Source organism: Pollicipes pollicipes, unplaced genomic scaffold (genome assembly GCF_011947565.3).
Source record: "Pollicipes pollicipes isolate AB1234 unplaced genomic scaffold, Ppol_2.1 Scaffold_1600;HRSCAF=1878_pilon_pilon_pilon, whole genome shotgun sequence".
In the NCBI taxonomy this organism is placed as follows: domain Eukaryota; kingdom Metazoa; phylum Arthropoda; class Thecostraca; order Pollicipedomorpha; family Pollicipedidae; genus Pollicipes; species Pollicipes pollicipes.
Window position 1 is genome coordinate 18050454 of NW_023595962.1, and position 13298 is coordinate 18063751.

The window sequence follows — 13298 nt, forward strand, 5'->3', positions numbered from 1 at the left end:
TTCGGCTGCGATGGCAAGGCCGTCCACATCAAGGGATATTCAATGTCTTCCGGCCGTTTGAGATGGCCGCCAAGTCACCCATGCTCGGGTTCATATGCCAGCTGCACGGCAACGAGCTGAACCTCCTCCATTTGCTGCTGATCTTGGACGGCACGACCAAGGGATCGATTTTTTTCTGGACCCATCAGCAAGACCTGCGCAGGAGAGGTCTGGGAGAGGGACCTTGTGGCATTCAAGCCCACGCCGGAGCACATGTCAAACCTGCCGGTTGACCTGATTCAGCAGCTGAACACCAACTAGCAGCTGCTGTATCTTCTGGCCTTCGGCGTTCAAAACGGCTCTGTCCGAAACGTGGCAGCCTAGCGCCAAATCGGACCATCGAACAATGTTAGGTAAATGTGACAACACATTATCTTAAGATTGATTACAATCAGTGTTTCAACTTCATGAAGTATCAATGGGTATTTCATGTGCTCACTACTGAGCATTTACTCAAAATCATACCTCGGGCCGTAGTTTTCACTTCACTTGCTCGTTGCTTCATGCTTACTAGTACAGTTGTTGATACGCATTCCGTCACATTTAAGGACTCTGGATATCGGCATAATTGCATACGCTAAAGAGGAGCAATAATTCGTGCATGATCTAATGCATAGTTCGTAACAAATTGTTCTGATATATTTGCTTTTGGTTTCAAATGGTTGAACTGGCCACTCGCCTGCTCCTAGCTTACATATCTACCGATAACTCTAGCAGCATTCTCAAGGACCTCGTCCGGTGCGTGCTCGGCCACTATGTGCCGGTATGGTCCGCCATCCGGCAGAGCAGCAGCTACGACTTTGGCCTACGCAACTTGTTCCGAAGCATTGCGCTGCTCCGCGAGCTGCAGCAGCACACATAGACCGTGGCGCAGCCCGTTCTCCAGGGCATCGGGTACTGGGCCCTTCCAGAACAGCTGCTGCTGGACATGGCGTGGGATGAGGACCGCGTGGTCCACGAACAGACGGTTCTGATCGTCGCTCCGCTCGTGAGCAGCAAACCGAGGGTGCTCTTCAGCCCAGGGTCTTTCCCATCCCAGCGATAAACTTGAAGGCCGTGAGGTACATTGAACTGATCCCTGGCACCGACCAGCCACACATCCTCCACTGCGAGACCTCAGCATCTGCGAACTGCGGAACGACGTGCAGGCTCTGCTGGCCATCTCAGCCTATCTGGCTCACACTAGAAGTGCGACCAGCGCCGCATTGCCGAGGACGTCTGGGGCTGGAGCTGGAGCTTCGGCAATATGTGGAGCCCAGCTGCGACGGTATTTCTGCCACCGTGCGATCTCCACCAACACGTGCTTCGGGTTTCCAGTCTGTGAGCAGCTGCTGTTTGGGTCGGTGCATCAAATAAGCAAGCTCGGCAAGGAGCAAGATGTGCATGGTGCCACGCTCCCCCCCCCCCCCCCTCCCCTCCCTCCATCTCTACGACCGTGGTACAGGCAGTAGAACTTGCTATATGTATTAAGTTGTACACTAGACAACATTTTCTGAGTCATATGCTATGCATGTTTTTGTTTGCATCAGGTGAGTTGTCTTAAAGAAGTGAAAGTCTAAAGCAATATTAACCAACATACTCATACAACGAGTTCATACTCAACAGCACATAACATTTCCGCCATATAGAAATCAATCGGGCAATGCCTGATCCGCATAATAGACCTCAGACTGTGGCACTCCCGCACGACGGTTTAAGGAGCGCTTGGTTGCGTCGTTTCCATGCGCAAAGGTATCTTGTATCGCTTACTACCCACGGCTTGGTGTTGCTTTCGGCGGTGAACGCGGCCCAGCTTGGGGTGACTGCAATGCCGGGCGTCGGTTTACGCCGATATTTCCAGCGGCTCGCGCGTCACGAATTTAAGTTTTTGGGAAGAGCTTTTGCTATGCCGTGTACTTTTGGACTCCTGCGCCAAATAATTTTTCTGTCTTACTTGGTTTTGTTACAAATCACACACCCTAATATATATATATATATATATATATATATATATATATATATATATATATATATATAATGTCCTCTACTGTAGGCTGTTGTTGGTCACACCATGCTGAACACGCTGTCATTATTAAGTTGCGTAATAATCAGTGAGCGACGTGGTCTCCCAGCCAGTGCGGCACCAGCAGGGCGACTTCACACGGTATTCTCGCAGATTTTGCTAAAATTTGGCACCAGAGGCTATCTCATACAAAAAATTCACCTGAAAGACATAAATTTCCTCTGAGTTACGGGTCACGAGATATGCCCGAGGCATCTTCATAGCTCGAGCTAGCATTGGTGTGCCTCTAACGTCTTGACACCTATAATAATACATGCAAGTTGAGAACGCGTTTGTTTTCGAGATTGTGAAGGCCTGAACCATGAAACTAGGCAAACAAAATTCACCTAGATTAATTTGGAAAAACGTTGACTTAATAACCGTAGTTCAAAGGTCATATTTTCAGCTTCGCATGTCCGTTCTCAACTTTTATTCTGTAGGTAACACTTTTCACATGTTATGTTTCTAAAACAAAAAATAATATTCGGGGTTACGAGCCTCGAAATAAGGTCCTCATGGCTTAAGACATGGCCCTTTTGGCTTCTTTTGGCACTCGCACGTCACCAAAGCTGGGTGTTAGTCTTCCACCTGTCATATGGCTCTAATATAACGATGTTCACTCATATGTCCGTACAAATTGGTACCAGGGGCTCATGGGTACGTCCGATCAGCCCACCTCACTGCCACGTGTGTCTGACCCGCGGACGCGAGACACGCAGCCTGAGACCATTCGTGGGGTCTGACGTCACGCTGGTATGCGTATGACGTCATAGCGCCGACAAAAATGCACAAAATACTTATGCGCATATGCTTCTACGAGCCTACACACTACAACGAAATGATATCACGCTAGGTACTGATATTGACTTAATACTATTACAATTGCAAAAACTATTATACTAGCATCAAATAATCGTGCAAATGCAGGTGAATTACCCCAGCGAGATCGGACAGAGGTCGACATACTGCATTTACGTAGATTGACCAACGGCAGGAGGTGTCGATGAAAACACGCCATGTTTTACCTAAGCACTATGGATATCCGATGTGCGCTCGCGAAAGTGAATGAAAAAAACAGGGTCTTTAAGCCCGCTGCACGTTTCTTTTCCGAATCAGCACAGAGACTCATCAATCGTCGCTGGCCAGCTGATGCATGACCACTGGTCTCGCCCTGCTTCAGTTGAAATAAACCGGGGCTGATTCTGAGTACCGGAAATCGTCTTGACCTGGGCAAATCATGCAGCGAGATTCTCGACCATGGCCGCGACCTTTGATTGGCTGATGTTATGGAACTAGACACCGATGACCACTTTCTGTATGGAATATTTGCACTGACTCGTGTTTATACTCGTACTCGTACTCGAACTCGTACTGCCCTTGACTCGAAGAATGTGACTCATAGCATTACGGATGGGGGTCTTTCAAGTCACGGCTCGCTTCACGGCTTCCCCCCTCTTCCCTAAGTCACGGCTCGCTTCACAGCTTCCCCCTCCCTAAGTCACGGCTCTCTTCACGGCTTCCCCCCCTCTTCCCTAAGTCACGGCTCTCTTCACAGCTTCCCCCTCCCTAAGTCACGGCTCGCTTCACGGCTTCCCACTCCCTAAGTCATGACTCTCTTCACGGTATCCCCCTCCCTAAGTCACGGCTCTCTTCACGGCATCCCCCTCCCCCCTAAGTCAAGGCTCGCTTCACGGCATCCCCCTCCTCCCTAAGTCACGGCTCGCTTCACGGCTCCCCCCCCTCCCCCCCCCCCCCCCTCCTCCGGTGCCACTGCATGCTGTTTTGGCGTGATATGTACAGAAAATTCCACTCAACAGGCGTTCCAAAATCTGTGTAATGCGTGTGGTTAGCGTGCGCTCTGGTGGGATCGATTTGCCCCCCTCCCCCCTACCGAGATGTGTCTGAAGAAGCGTCGGAACAGTGAGGTATAGCCACGCGAAATTTTGCCGATCTGTCAACAAATGGATAATCTATTTCTTATACCAAATCAAATGTACCTCGTTAGCTTGCTAACCCCGAGCTGGCCGAAATAAGTCCATTGCTGTAAGTGTGGACAATTCCTGGAGAGCCGTTCAGTATGTTCCGATAACGGAGTGTAAGACGAAGCCACGCAACTTTGAGAAGGTTTCATGGTATCGACATTGGACACAACTGAGTTCACACAAATCCCTACCTACCCTGTGAGCTTGGTGTGACTAGCCCTCTCAGTTTTTGAGATTGCAGGGGCGGAGAGGGGGGGGGGGCTAAAAGTGACTGACCCACCCGAGCACGTCGTATTCAGCGGGTCATCAGGGCGCGTGATTACAATGTTGATTATTGTTAATGTTCCACACAGCCATCAGAAATGCATCGAATTTGTCAGACATGAAGAATCATCAGCCCTTCTTTAACCAAATACTTTATAAACACGTGTACAGTGACTTCGTCGCGTTTGGTCCAACCCGACAGCATGCAAAAACGTCGATGTTGTATCGTTCCATCTTCACCTAAACAGCAGACTAAACGTGGGCTTATCCCGGTGCCACCCAGGGCAGAATAGGGAAAAAACAAAAAAGAAATAGATAATAGAAAATAAAAAACACATCTTTGCAGAGTTGCTGACAGCCCCAACTTCCTCAAGCGTAATGGACGCCTTTGCTTCTTTTAACAACTGCATTTGTTTTTTTAGCGATGTCGTGGTGGCAACCTAGTGTTTTTTTTATGATTCTTCCCAACGTCGTTATAAAATCGTCGATATTTTCAACCAACTCCACAAAATGTACGGCGGTCTTTTGACACCTCTTGTTCATACTGAAAATGGGTGTGTGTAGGGGGGGGGGGGATATCCCACGTATCTGTGTGCGCACAACTTTCAGACCATGTCCAAAGTTGAGGATAAGCCCTGGCATCCGCTCGGGACCCATTTTGCAGCCTGTTGGCAAGGCAGAGCTGGTATTGTTGTCAATCACCCCCCTAAACTCCACACGAGAACCACGCCCGTGCTGCCCACCAGTCAACTGACCCCACGTCAGCTGACTGCCCCCAGGCTGTCCCGGGCCGCCGAAGCCGGTGCATGCGCAGTCTACGAGGGTCAGTCACTGGACACCCGGCATGCAGTGACACAAACGACGTGGGCCATGCGGAACGAGCAGCCGAGGCTGGGCGCCGCTGCTACAGTGACCTGGTGTACCTGAGCCGAGGCTGGACGCCGCTGCTACAGTTACCTGGTGTACCTGAGCTGAGGCTGGACGCCGCTGCTACAGTGACCTGGTGTACCTGAGCCGAAGCTGGGCGCCGCTGATACAATGGCCTGGTGTACCTGGACACTGAATTACCAAATTATTCGTCCTGAATTACCGGGTGTAACGAAATCGAGTTCGTAGCATGCACACTACTTTTTGTCTTTATTAGTGTTACACCTCCATCACATCAATCACATCTCAACGTTACGTCAAATCCTATAAATAGCCTCGGCCTATATATATCGTGACCAGTAGGCCAGACAAAACTGATCCTGTGCTTAGTGAATTCTGCGCGCAAACAACCAGTGGTACCGGTTTGAAAATAATTATGAATGATTATCAATGCATTAGAGCTGCGTGATAGTTTGTAGACAATCATCCAATTTCGGTGATGTCCGAATGGCAGTATGAGTGAAAAGGGACATGTTTTAAGCCATTGGAAACCTATTCGGACATTCTTACCCTCGGATTTTATTCTTATTCTGGAAAGACAGGTTGTGAGAGGACTATTATTTGACGTTCATCAACAGAATGGAAAGATAAGAACCGACATTATGAGAAGTTCAAACGGTCACCTTTTCATCTAAGTCGCAAGACATTCCGTACAACTGGACTTAGTTGTATATCTCAACTTGCATTGCACAAATCATTGCGATCTTGAAAATGTCCATGTTGAGAATATTTGGTGCATTGTTATTGGTGCTTCATGTATATGGCGCTGAGAACACACCAATGTCAACTCCAAGTATTAAAACACCTTTGGGCACACCTCGTCACCCATAATTCGAATGACCTTTTGATTGCGTCAGGCTGGTTCGCTCATCAGCCAACCCTTTTTTATAAATTTATCCCGAATGGTTTGTATGGCTGACTTCGGATTCAGAGTACCTGCTAAGCATAGCTTGCTGCGTGTACCCCGAACCCATCACCCAAGCGTGCCGTCCAGTTCTACAGATAATTTTGCCTCCGCCCTTTCGCCGGACAGGAATGCGGAGGGTTTTACGTGCCGAACAATGCTGCGACACGGCCGCTTCGGGTCTGGGTTGAGCCTCGTTGGCCAGTTGCCAGCTGGCCTTTCCGTTTCAGTCGGGTCAAACAATGCGCCCACTCCGGGACTCGTACCCAGTGCCGCTGGATTACGAGTCCAGCATCTTTCCCCAAGACCACGGGGGCGGCAAAACCCTTACTTCACCCTTACTTCAAATTATGTAAAGTCTGAGACATGGCCGTGTCTGTCGTCCTGCGCCGCGTGGGAAACCGCACCAGGTAGCCATGCCAACGGCAACGGCATGTGACTCCACAGAATGCGGTAAAAGACGTGCGTATTGTTAAACCGGTTCATCACGAGCTTGATGCACATCTCGCTTGATGTTTGGCCATAGCGGCCAGAGTCCGCACCGAACAGCGGTGCTTCGTCGCCACTGAAGATTCACCGTTTAGGCGGACACTGTTCACAGTTCTCATATAGATCGCATCACATCACATGTCTCACTTGGTGGCAATCACTCGTAATTATTTTCGAACCGGTACCAGTAGTTGTTTGCGCACGTAATCCACTAAGCACAGCATCAGCTCTGTCTGGCCTGCTGATCACGATATGTATAGCCCGAGGCTATTTCTAGGACTTGACGTAACGTTGATACGTGATGGAGGTGCAGCACTGATAAAGATATTGGATTGTACTGCAGAACACAGTTCAGAAGAGTTCTCGGCGCTCTGTCGACATGATGTCAACTAACAGTTTGCGTCTTTGCCGACAGGTGGTGAGGCGTTGATCGGTCTGCCACCGGGGATCGAGTACTGGTGGTATGACCCCACCGACGGTCAGCTGTTCCCCTTCCGGACCTTCTCCATGGTCTGCTCGTTCGCCACGTTGATTGGGTCGTCGCTACTGATCGAGAAGGCCTTTACCTCAGGTGAGGGGCGGACAGGGCGAACAGATAGCGAAAAGTTGGATAAAATTACGAACGAAGTGTTCGTATGAATTGTGGGACAGTGTTTTCGCGTCCTGCTGCGTCGTTGCTATTTGCGGTCTGATTACGCTGTTTCCGTGTCTTCAAAACAGAGTCAAGCTATAAATTTGTCATAGGTTGTCTTTAGTTATACAACTTCGAGATGATTCTAAGACAAGTAGAACATTTCAGATTAAATTAATCCTAATCATACTGACCTTGGGTGTTGTATGACGGTTGGTGCGAGGTCAAAATAAAATCACTTTATCCCAGAGAGGCTGCTCTAGTAGGTAATGTTTGGCGGTCATTTCGAATTACTGGATGACAATTGGTCCTCCCACGTCCTCATTCTCGCTTCCTTCTGCATCCTCATAGCACCCCGCTTGTCCGGGGCAGGCTGCTTGCGCCGACCACGAGTGGGCCGAAGCGTCCCTGGCGGAGACCCCGTCCGAGCGCCAAGCGTACACCCCGCAAAGAGGTCTGCGCAGGCATAGCCTCGGGGGATGCCCCCCCCCCCATGGGCACGTAGTTCAGACATAAGGGCACAAAGACACCTGACCAACAAAGAGCCACAGGGGCCCATCGATATTGACCTTCCTCCTGTCTCTATTTGGTCCCAGTCCTACCTCTGACTAAATCAAACTGGTTTCCTCTAAGCCTCGGCCCAACTTCTAGTGTTCCGTATAGATCTACCTCAGATCTACCTCATGTCATAATCTTGAATTCTTTTATCAGCTCCCCTCCAAGTCAATGATATTTCAGTGAATTCAAGTCTAAGGCTGCAAGCCTTATATTCTGTATCATCTATCACATTTATCATCCTAGCTGCCTATTGCTGCACTTTTTCCAGTTTATCTATATCGTTTTGGAAGCATGGGAACCAAGCACGTTAAAAATACTCTAGGTGTGATCTGACGTCAGCTAAGCACAACTCTTTGATAATATTTCTTCTTTTGTAGTGAATACTCCTATTTTATAGGTCCCATCATCTGGAGTGTCTTGTTCTCAGCTGCCCCTTATTGCTTTTTAGCCTTTCAATCCCTGAAAATAATGACACTAAGCCCTTTTCTTCCTTGGTCTTGCATTCTCCAGTTCTGCTTGGCCACCTTTATGAATTCTCTTTTTACTGGCCTAAAGGAATTTGATCCAAATACCTTACATACCAAACCAGACTGCAGCAGCGTCAAAAGTTTCGCTTTGTCTTACCTCATGAAGGCCAGGGAAGGTCACGAGCCAAGAATGACCTCAATTAACCTTTTATGTTGGAGAAGCTACCTTGGATAGTACTCGGCACCGTTTGCAAACTCACTAATGCTCTCTCATTCAACATAATTCCGGAGGGCTTTGATCATTTTACTGATCAAAGGTCACTGACCTATGGTCACTGACCCGACGTGGACGCTAGTGACATTTTCCTTAAGAGGTATCTAGATTAAAGTTGGATAACATAATTATGTTTTCTGCATGAAAAGAGAAGAATACAAAAAAAGAAAAGAAAAAGAAAAGGGAAAAAGAAAAGGAAAAAAAGAGAAGAAAAAAGAAAAAGAATGAAAAGACAAAAGAGAAAAAGAAAGAAAAAAAAGAAAAAAAGAAAAAAAGTATGTCATGCACTGCTCTTTAACATGCCGCGGTAAGACACAGATCCTGTGTGATATAGCCTGTGACTGGATTGCCGCTGAGACATGAGGGCTAATGGAATGGTGTGTACGCCAGGCTTGGATTGCGCGTCAGATTAGCCCAACTAATCGTCACAGACGTTTGGTTCCTGGCAGGCATAATGTAGTTAGCGTTAGCATGTCGGTCTGCGAATGTCAGACGCAGCGCGTCAGACACGCTGACGCTATTCCGGCCGCATCACCGCGTGGGTTCGATTCCTCGGAATCTCTCGACGATACGAGCCCGTGACGATAAGCATTCGTACGGGTGCTTGTGGTGCAACCTTACATGCCGTGTTAAAAGATCTGCTTCTATTCGGGTGGTAGGTGTGTGCACAGTTATCTGGGCTCAACTTAGCTTTTCCAAAACATCAGCCATGAGCAGGACCGGACCCGGCTAGCCAGGGATCCAGCCAGCAGCAGCCTGCTCTGCTACCGTGCTGGTCTGGTATCAGCCATGAGCTGAGCCGGGTCCGGCCAGCCAGGGATCCAGCCAGCAGCAGCCTGCTCTGCTGCCGTGCTGGTCTGGCATCAGTTTGTGACTACTGGTTTGAGTGCACTTTGCATTCGGCACTGTGTTCGTAATTGTGGACATGCACATGAAATGAGCACCAATACGTTATCAGAGTCATCATTACACAGCAACATTTGCCAAATACCAGCGGTCGGCCTTGCGCAGCAGTGATAAAGTTACCTGGATAATGACATTTCTGTAGTACCAAATTTCATATTTCACACTGTGATACCAGTTTACAACTTCCAATGAGAAGGAAACTGATCGAGGTCAAGGCATATTGTTAGTAAGACCAGTATTTCTAAAACTACCTGTATAACCTTAGGGTATTTACATTGACAGAATGTAAAGAAATGCCAGATATTACGTAAGTTGTTAAATGCATTTCCAAGGAACAATACAAAGGCAGAACTATTACCGTTATTCCTCGTAGACTAACCAGCTATGTATAGTTTAGGAGCAGGCCCATTGCCACCTTAGCAAGTTTTTCGTCATATTCATGATACTAAATTTGTGTATCAACAAAGAAATAATCGCGACAGAAGCCATTCGAGACACGTGCAACACAAAGGCTTCGGGTCGTTACTCGTGCTTGACGCCAGCGGAATTGAATCTAACTCCGGGACGACGGCCTCTTTCGCCCGGATGGAATTCCGATCCGGTTCTGTTTACCGTTCATCGAAGCGGATTTGGAATTGCGTCACGTGATTTGCGGACAAATTGTAAGTGCGTAGATCTCGCATTGGAAATACTCTGCTCACAAAGTGAGTCAGCCACTTTCTCTGGGACATTGACGTGGCTGGCTTTGAACTGACTGTGCGTTACCCAAGCAGCGTCGCTTCTGGATGAAACATGCAAATTTGCAAAGCATTCCTACAGTGCGGCATGGAGAGCCCTGCACAGATTTGAGAGGTCAGCGCCCTCTAAGATTCCTAGTTTGATTGGCAGCTCGGCATGACCTTTCACCCTGGGCTGTTCCATGTATCAAAGTTATCTTAATTAATAATAATAACGATGTGGCGATGGACAAATAATGACGACGATATCTCAACAAATATGAAGGAAGACAGCATTGGTATCATTAGAGGAACTGATGGGCATCGACACATGCCACCTGTGATGCGCCATGCCAGATCGAAGACATAAAGACGGTTGCCGTATTGTCAGGCTACATCAAGAACGAAATAAGCCACGCCAATGTAGAGAACATGGTTTCATGGCTAGACAGGCGTGCTCAGTCCACAGCCCATGTGACATCAATATTTACATGGCATGACCTTAGAACGGCAAAATCGGTCAATCGGTAAAACCTTGGAAACGTGACCAGAAAGATAATAGTACACCTCAGAGTGCTAGAGCTAAGAAGAGAAGTCTTGAGTTTGAGCTTAAGCTTAGCTTAAACTTGGGAAAGAGATCGTAGATTGTGAACCGTCGAGGTCAGAACCTTCTAAGCTGGGCAGAATTGGTAAACGTAATCAATACTGAGATGCCTGAGGACTGAGGTACATGAAAACTAAGACGCCTGAAATTCCGGCATCATGCTCCAAACCGTTTGGAATTTATCTGGAAAAACTAGGAGGGGAGGGGGCTCTGAGGCTGTTCCCAGGGTAGCGTGAAGGTTAGATAGCATCTGCACCCCAGCATTGACGACTGACGTGATCTCCGGCATCGCCAGGTCTGCTGCCGGCACATCTGGACTTCGCCCGCTGCTTCGGCGGAGAAGAAGACGCAGCCACGGGGCTCAACTACCGCCCCAACCAGGCGGAAAAGAACGGCCTGGACAACCTGGGCCACGAGATGACCGAGACCACCGGTTTCTAGGACTACCGTTCTCCGGGCCACTGTTCTCTAGGGCTTCAACGCTCTCCAGGACCACCAGTGTCTGGGCCAACGCCCTCTGAGCCCCCAGCTGATTTGACCTGGCTAGTTCTGGGCCCCAGCTGATTTGACCTGACGAGTTCTGGGCCCCCAGCTGAGCAGCCACCACGTTGAGATGTGGATCTGATGGTGGGATCGGGATTGAGATCGGACAAGAGTGACCGAGCGGACATTCGGCATCACTGAAGGGGAGCGCACGCATTTTTTATCACGACGTTACTGCACACAAACCCATGTTAAGGCGTTGTGGTACACTGGGTGCCCTGGTTATCACCGCGCCGATACGGGTGCCGCTGCGGACGTGTGTACGGCACCTTTTTTAGAGTTGAGTAAGATGCTGACCTTATTGTCAGTCGCGGATGCTAGGCTTAAAAACATTGACAAACGATTGTCAGGTCGCCGACCGATTGAAAACACGCCAGTGACAGTGACAGGTGTTAGTCTGTCCAGTGGCACATACGGCCATGGCGCTGCAGGGGATGTATTGTAGCGAGGACAATGTCGTCCTTGATGCCGAACGTTTATCTTTCGAGTGGGATATGCTAGCGCGGCTGTTGTGTAGGCCAGACGTCATTAGGCCAGACGTCATTAGGCCAGACGTCAGTTTTCAGAGGAGGGGATCACAGTGCGGTTGTCTGCCTGTGATTTTTAGGACCTACCACAACTTATTAACGTTCAATGACGTGACAACGTTCGTCGCGTGGGGCGGAGCGCGTGGCGGGCGGCTGTAAGTGCTGCTCTCCGTCTTACTCCGAGCGCTGAAATACATTGCACTAGGCAGAAACAAGCTGCTCGACTTCCCGCTGTTACAGGACTTTGTCGCGCGTCAAGCACACACATACACATAAACGCATAGACGCATGCGCATTGGTTGGTGCCCTTTGCAGAATGTACTGGTGGATCAGCGCCCGGCCCCAGAGCTCGGTGCTGCGCGAGCTGGCGGAGGGGCCCGGTGGGAGTGTGGGACTGGCTGTCCGGGTCACCTGCGATGGGCGGACAGGCCGCGCCAATGTGTGAGCACTAGCTGGCGAGACTGCGAGCCAATGCTGTTTGGCTCGTTCGGCATGGGCTGTGTGGCATGGAAGAGAAGAGGAGCGCACGGAAAAGACGGCTTTGTCGTGGCGTTAATTTAGCGGCGGGTGTCAATGAGCATTTAAGTGTAACCACTGCGTGTGAGTGGGGGGTGGGGTGGGGGCTGGGTGGGATCTGCCCTCACCGCAATTTTGTCATTAGGGCGTTTTGCTCCTTCTAGTTTGGAACGTAAAATGCACCTTTTCCGCGATGTCTCATTCAAAATGCTGGTTTCAGGTCAGTTCGGTCTCCTTGCATCCCAGTCTTCCTGCTCCCTGCCGTCCCCGTTTGTCAATTCCAATCCTGACTTGTCTGCCCCCCCGCCCCCCCCCCCAGCACCAATCTCATAGACTTTTGTTATTTCGCGGTATTTGGTGTTATGATATTTGATGCATGTTGTCCGTCCACATGTAAACAGTGCCGGCCACGTGTCCCTGCTGAGTGCTTCAAATGTATTTGTTCGTAATTACTTCATGTTTTATGCCTCTATCTTGTGGGTCCACTTCGTTACGTGTTGTGCGTTGTTGTGATGCCTTGCTATATTGTTTCCTCTGAATGTGGGTTATGATCAGTTCCGTCCGTTTCTCTATATCGTCTTGTTTTGTGTTAGTACAGTCTGTCGCTGCGCACGTGGACGACGAGGTCAATGGCTCTTGCACCCCAATGTCATGAGAGAGCTGCTGATGGCGACCGTTTGAGGCATCGCAACAGCTCCCTTCGCAGGCGCCCCACCACAACTGTGAACCGTGTCATCGCTGCTGGCCGAAGTGCTCTGGTCGAAGCGCGTACATTCAGGGATGGAGTGATCGAAACGGAGCAAAAGGCGCGAGAAAAAGTGTGCAGATGGCGTCGCTGAGATTGAACACTCAACCGGGACGGCCATAAGTGCCCTAAACTGGTCAGAGATGCCTCGAGTCCTGGTGTTGT

At 49.3% G+C, this 13298-nt stretch overlaps 1 protein-coding gene across 1 annotated transcript in view; it reads left to right on the forward strand.

Annotated features, from left to right (window-relative positions):
* Nucleotides 1-13298, forward strand: part of LOC119090330 (high-affinity choline transporter 1) — a 31691-nt gene extending 18393 nt beyond the window's left edge. The window contains exons 11-12 of the mRNA XM_037213124.1: nucleotides 7062-7217; nucleotides 11098-13298. Of these exons, the coding sequence (XP_037069019.1) occupies nucleotides 7062-7217; nucleotides 11098-11243 (302 nt within the window). The 3' untranslated portion in view covers nucleotides 11244-13298. The remainder of the gene's footprint in view (nucleotides 1-7061; nucleotides 7218-11097) is intronic.